At 46.1% G+C, this 6,882-nt stretch overlaps 1 protein-coding gene across 4 annotated transcripts in view; it reads left to right on the plus strand.

The window, feature by feature from the left end:
* FAM219A (family with sequence similarity 219 member A) overlaps window positions 1-5,977 on the plus strand; it is a 130,434-nt gene extending 124,457 nt beyond the window's left edge. For 2 of the 4 annotated variants that reach the window (XM_084628047.1, XM_084628049.1), the window contains exon 6: window positions 1,252-5,977. In XM_084628047.1, the coding sequence (XP_084484173.1) occupies window positions 1,252-1,410 (159 nt within the window). In that variant the 3' untranslated portion in view covers window positions 1,411-5,977. The remainder of the gene's footprint in view (window positions 1-1,251) is intronic. The other 2 variants (XM_084628048.1, XM_084628050.1) reach the window with 1 other exon arrangement.
* The last annotated feature ends 905 nt before the right edge of the window (window positions 5,978-6,882 follow it).

A 6,882-nucleotide genomic window follows, 5' to 3' on the forward strand; every position in this document is an offset into this window, starting at 1 on the left:
TTATTTTAATGGTACATTTTAGAATTAAACTCTGCACTAACGAACCAGAGGGGGCAACCCCCTTGCCAACAGGTGGACCAGAATTGCACTGAGTAGAGTTCTTTCCACTGGCAGCCATCCTCCCTCTCATCCTTTTTTTCCCTTCCTCCAAGAAAAAAATATACAGTGGCATCGTGCAGCCTCAATTAGCAGCTCTCTCGTTGTGCAGAACTCCCTGCGCTCGCCATGCAGTTTGCCAGGCAGCCAGCCCTGTGCTGGGGCCCACGTTTGAAGTTCGAAGCTCAGGAGCTCTTAAAGTAATGCACGAGACTTGATAAGCTCACGTGGCCACTTATCACTCTCGCTATGTCTACACTACCGCAGTAAGTTGACCTAAGTTACACTACTCCAGCTACGTAGCTTAAGTCGACTTACTGCAGTGTCTACACTGCACTGGGTCGATGGGAGACACTCTCCTGTCGACTTCCCTTACTCTTCTCGTTCGTAGTGGAGTACCAGTGTTGACCAGAGAGCAATCTGCGGTCGATTTGGCGAGTCTTCACTAGACCCGCTAAATCAACCCCTGGTGCATCGATCACCGGAGCATCAATCTGGTGGTAGTGTAGACATAGCCTCTGACTACCTCTACGCTGCAGCTGCTGGAGTAATTTCCAGCTCGAGGAGACATATATGCACTGGCTTTGATGATCGAGCTAGCATACTAAAAATAGCAGCGTAGCGGCAGCAGCATGGGCTAGCCACCTGCGCATAATCCTGTCCAAGACCCTAGAGAATGTACTCAGGCAACTAACCAAGCCACCAGTCATGCTGCTGCGGCTACACTGTTATCTTTAGCACCCTCCCTCGATCAAAGCTAGTATGTGTATATCTGCCCCAGCTGGGAATCACACCTCCCACTCCGGTGTAGGTGTACCCGGTGAGGCAGGGAAAGCGAGAGGCTTTCAGCAGCAGAAAAGGGGTCTGGAATTGAACTCCTGACAGCTGGGAAGGAAGTCTGCTTTGGTCCAGTGGTGGTGGGCGGAGGGCATTGGGAAGCGTTCCAGGCCTCTTGTTTGAGTTGAGAGGGAATTGAAAGGGTGTGGCACCTGGGGATGCAGCTGTGACTCTGGTGGGATATTTTTCACTGCTGGGATGTTTGGCAGCTGGGAATGGAAGGCAAATATGTCACATGTTCAGGAAACATCCTCCCATTCTGCACCACTGGGGGGCAGGGAGTCTCAAGTATTTGACTGTTTGTCTCTTTGTCTGCAGCAGATCAACCAAGACTTGAACATCCAGCTGCTAAAGGATGGCTATCGGTTAGATGAGATCCCAGACGATGAGGACCTCGACCTAATCCCCCCTAAATCAGTCAACCCCACCTGCATGTGCTGCCAAGCCACCTCCTCCACCGCCTGCCACATCCAGTAATGAGGACGGCAGGCAGTGATCAGTGCTTTCCACTATAACTGTAAAACTTAACAGCCATTGCTTCCTCCTATGGTAGGACGTGCACCTCTTTGTGTTCATGGAGCCAGGAGAAACCAAAACTCCATTTTATGATTGATCGATGAGTTATTTTAAGCTATGGTTAACAGACATAAGCTGCTCCAAGCGCCATGCTGGAGCCTGAGCAATCGGCTGGTCTGGGAAGCTAATGCAAACGGGTCCAGTGATCCCTGGGTCTGGGCAGGCTCTGGGTATGGTTTGTAAGGTGGATGTACTGGATTGAGAAGGATCAGATGTGGCTGCAGTTAATCCTATCCGTCACAACTAATCCAACTGTGAGTTCAACTGAGTCTAAGATGTAAGGTCTTTCTAACCTGGGGAAAGGTCAATTTTTAATTCATTCACTGAAACTGATCAGTTTGTGCCAACCAAAATTGTACCTGAATAGGAACAGAGTGGAGTATTCTAGACTATGGCAGTGCTGCTGGCAAGGATTAATATACCCTAGGAATCAGTTACACACAAACAGAACATGTAAGTGGCATTTCATTCTGGGTTAATACCAAACTTTACTTGGACTGTCATGTCACAGATCTGATGTAACCTACTGTTATTTCCATATGAGATTAGCACCAAACAGATACAATTCTGTTCACAATCCATCCATGCCCCTCCTGGATTCATTTTACTCCCAGAAGTAAACATATCATATCCATTAATTCAATCCAGTCATATTTATTGGGTTTTGCCTCCAATGTTTAAGGGGAATTTTTGGGGCCCAGCTGCTGGCAAAAATCACAGTCCTTGTCCATTTTAGTAAAAAATATGTATATACCTAAGAAGAATCATAATGATACAGTCTTAACATCAGTACCAAAAAAGCGAGTTGAAGAAAGCACATGGTTTTTACAGTACACAGAGGTTCATGTTATCTTGACTTTGAGCCTCTTAGTTCCTACAGAAGAGATTTACCGACACTGTACTTCTGTGCATTTAGTGTTGCCATATGTTAGCAGGATAGGCAATTTCCAGCAACAAGAGGATTGAGCAGGTTCCCATCATGAGACGCACAAGGGAAACTGCTGTCATCCCACCTCTGCCCTATTCTGAGCCAGCCGTAGCTTGTGTTACGGCTGTGCCAGTAGTGAAGGAAGAGTTGTCTTTGCACAATGCTGTACGTGTTCAGGAAACTGCATATTCTTCTGCTTTGTCGGGAGGGACAAAGATTACCAACCTTGCTTTTAGTGCTTGCTTCAGGTTTTGGCGATGAAAATATTGGAGGAAAACGAAACCATTTTTCCAGTTTAAACTTCTTCTGGGAATTTCTTCAGAATGCAACACATATGCTTAAATTTCATCTTCCTGGAGAATATAAAATCCTTGCGTAAAAGTTAGATGCAGTCAACTGAATCTTTAAAAGGACACTGTCAGCTGCTTTTAATAGCTTTAATCGTTGTTGGCTTTTACTCTGTGTATGGCAAGATGCTGCATAATCTAGTGGTCAGAGCACAGGATTAGAGCACAGGGGCTCCTAGGTTCTAGATCCCAGCTCCACCACTCGCTGGGGTGGCCTTGAGCAAATCACTTAAACTGTGTTTTCCCAATCTGTAAAATGGCAGAATACTTACCTACCTCACAGGACATTGTGAGGATAAGTTGCAGTTGTTTATAGCATTTTACATCTGTAAGTGCTAACTGCCCTTTGCAAATCCTCCGAGACTTTTGGAAATCAAATATTCCCCTATTGATCTAGCCCTTTTTAATCACTTGGCAACTATTGAGGTGGAAGTTTTCCCAAACGTTTCTAGAGAAGCACAAATCGTCAGCCATTGTGTGCCCATTTCATCTATGATGCCAGCAGAAATGATGCTCCACTTTGGGAATAACTAGGCAGAAGAGGAGCTCTCAGAAAACAATATGTGTAGAGACAAGCTGGCTTTTGATTCTTGGGCGTAATGAGTGGGGAATGTGGCTAAATCTTACCCAAAAAAAAAAAAGGTCAAATTCTGAACTAAAATTATTTGACAGTGTCCCTTTAAAGGGCTATATTAATACAGGCTTTCAGACTGCTGACTAAAACTTTATAGACTGGGACTACATAGTGTAGTATTCATACGAACACCAACATCTTCATCATATTCATCCTCTGGGGCAGTGTTCATCATGTCAAGCACAGCTGCTCAAACTTTGCCCAACTGGGAGCATTGCCTATAAGGGGTCTGGTGCCCCAGAGCTCTGCACCTACTTTGTATTTAAATACAATGGCATGGCCTGTGCCAGACTACAGGTCCCGGCATGCAAAGCCCCTGTCCTTGTACCGAGCGTGAGCTTGTATGCAGCTCAAGGTGGAGCACTGCATGCTGGGATTAATAGTCTTCATAGGCTGCCCCACCATATTAAAGAAGAGACCTCACCTGCTGATGTGATGACTATTGCCCCAAGTTAGCAGGAACAAATGCTTTTATTTCTTCTGGTTTAAATTTTTTTCAGCCTCCCGCCCCAAATGTCCACCCCACTCCACCCCCAGCACACACACACCCCACCTTTTAGGCTGTGAAATAAGCACATGCTTCCAGTTTAACCCTTTAGGATCTGCGTGAGAGAGATGCTCAGTGTTTGGGGAAGATAGGAGGGAGGTGAAGACTATGTTTAAATATTAATTACACTACAAGTACTTTCATGGGATCTACAAACCATGCTACATGACGGGTGCTTTCTACAGATGTAAGGAAATCACATGCTGAGTTTGTTTCATTCCCCATTCGCAAAGGGGTTTGGTTGTACAAACAGCTGGCTTAGCATGATCAGTACAGATCCATAAAATGGAAACTTTTGGCTTCTCCTCACTCTATGCTTTGTGTCCATGTATTTCACCAGGGGGATAAACTAGACAGGGTAGAAAGAAAAGCAGTTATCAATGTAGGGTTGGATTCAGGAAATGCATTGAGAAAATGCACACGTGGCTATTATAGAAAGTTGACCAATAATCCTGCTCCACTACAGTTTCTTGTGCAGAATATGAACTTGTTGCTTTAAAAACAAAAAAAAAGAGAAAAAAAAAACTATGGTGGAAGGTTGGGGAGGGGTATTAATCTGAAAAATGGCTAGTTGAGCCTGGCTCTCCCTACATGGCCTCATGTCCCAGACTTTGGGTTCAGTGGATGGCTTCTCTTATCTCATGCCACTCAAAGGGGATTAAACTATGCCAACAGTTCCTGGCAATGTACCTGGTGATTCTGTGGTGCTGTTTCTCAGCCCCAGGAGACGAGGGAAGAAACAGGAGGATGTCCCTCACTTTCCACTTCAGCTGGAGAACACATTCATAAACCTGCCAGAGTGTTCTCGTGCCAGCAGACTGCTCGAACGAGAGCACTTGATATCCCGATGCATCCCTTATTTCAAGGTGACTAGTCCCACTAAACCACCTGGCGTTCTCAAGAAGAGTCTGACTTTATCAAAAGTCCCATCTTCTAATCCCAAACCCTCGAGGGCCACATTACAACCCCACACAGGGCGAAAGCCTGTGTCCCCATTTGCTGAAATTATCACACAGATGCTGTTTGCCTGACAATTTGGAAAATTCTCTTATATTGACTCTTGGGCCCCACAAATTTATGTCCACTTGATGCCTCTAAAATCAAAGCCCCTCTGCTTGATGCATATTGGGATTCTTAATTTGTCACCATAAAACAACGGAATTTGATCACAACCCTTCCTGTCTATCAGGTGTTAACTTCCATATTGACTCGAGTATGTGAGGCCTCAGCGTACAGATTTGGCTCGCCGTCTGGGATGAAGACTGCCCCGTTTCCGAAGATTAACACCATAAATAGGGAATCTCTACATTTCTGCCACACTGGGATGAGCAAGTAACAGTCTGTGTGTGGTGCGTTGCTCCCTTTGAAGGAATATATACTCCACCAACCCACTGTAAAGTTCTGTCTACCCTCAGTATTTGTGAGTCACCTATACTGATCATCCTTGTATCTAAGCACCTGTATATCCTAGTATGTGACTGGATGCAGGGCCGGTTGGGACCAAGTTATCTTCCATTAGCACAATGTCTTGCAATATAGTGTCCAAAATGGGATGATTCAGATTCATTCTAGTCTGACTCTTCTTCCACTTAAATGCCACCAAAAGTGATCATGTAGAAGAATTCAGTTGATGCACTGAACTGTCACATAGTCTGAAGTAGGGTTGCCAACCTTCCAGGATTGGCCTGGAATCGGCATCAATTGCCCGGTGACTACTGAAAGCAATTTGGGAGATTTTAATTGGATATTTTAAGAAAATGACATTGTCAGGTTGGGGGCGGGGAGGGTGGAATCTCCTGGAATAGCTTCAGTCAGAGTTGGCAACCCTATTCTGAGGATCTCCATGTCCAGTGCCCTGGACCATCAGGGTCTAGGAGCACTGTAGAGGCTATTGATCAGAGCAGCATTACGAAGCTCTGGAGAGGAGCCAAATACCATCTCAAAAGGAAGAGGGGGTGTGACAGGAAGTCTTAGGGTTTTTAGAAGCAGTAAAAAGGTGGAGAAATCTTTTGGAGTCAGGAAGGGAGGGCAGGGGAGTCAAGTTGAGCTGGGGGGGAGAGGGGGAATCTTAGCTGATTGACAAACTGCTGTCATCTTGTAATGAGCTTGGCTCACAAGCTTCTCAACCACTGCACTAACTTAGCACTGCACACTGGAAAATGGAGCGGAGGGGGCTTCCTGGTCCACTAGCCAGTAGCCCTGCTTCAGTCCTCCTGGTGCCCTTTTTCCATGTTGCAGGTACGTGTATGGAGATCTTTGGAAGGAAGGAAGCTTGATGTCATCTAACTAGGCCACTGGCCCTAAGCTTGTCTGATGAGATGTTTTCCCAGCTATGAAGCCAATCCTCACGGAGGGAGAACCCGCCGAGTCCTTCTCTGACGTATGTTGCTTGCCCCCATTACTTATCTGGATTGTATTTTAGATGTAGTATCCTCCAGCTAGGCTCGTCTCTGTAATCTCTTCCTCTGCCCTTTTTGCCAGCATATTTATTCTGTCAGCCCATGTGCCTTTGGGTCTGATGTGCTACTTTGGCTGTCTTGTCTGTACCTGCCTAGAGCCTGAATAAATAGGTCTGGCAGGGGTAGCAGTGAAGCAGTGTCCCCACTGACTGGACTTGCCAGAATAGCACTGGGCTAGTTGGGCTTACCCACACGGTAGGCCAGACTGCTTCTCTTCAGCTTCTGTATCTGCCCTCCAACTCCCCCATCCCAGAGGGGGTGTTGGCTTCTCTTCAGCTGCATCCCGGCTTGCACCTTCATAGCTCCGTTGCTCCCCAGAATCCTTGTGTCGTGGTGGTTGTGGCACCTGTTCTGAGGTCCCATTGCAGCTAGTGCAAAGGAGTCTGGGAGGCTTGATAAATAAGCTGCTGCTGTACATGACTGAGCAGAAACGAGGAAGAAGCTTTTGAAAGAGGACA

This window comes from Lepidochelys olivacea (assembly GCF_965140295.1).
Source record: "Lepidochelys olivacea isolate rLepOli2 genome assembly, chromosome: 5".
Classification (NCBI taxonomy): Eukaryota; Metazoa; Chordata; order Testudines; family Cheloniidae; genus Lepidochelys; species Lepidochelys olivacea.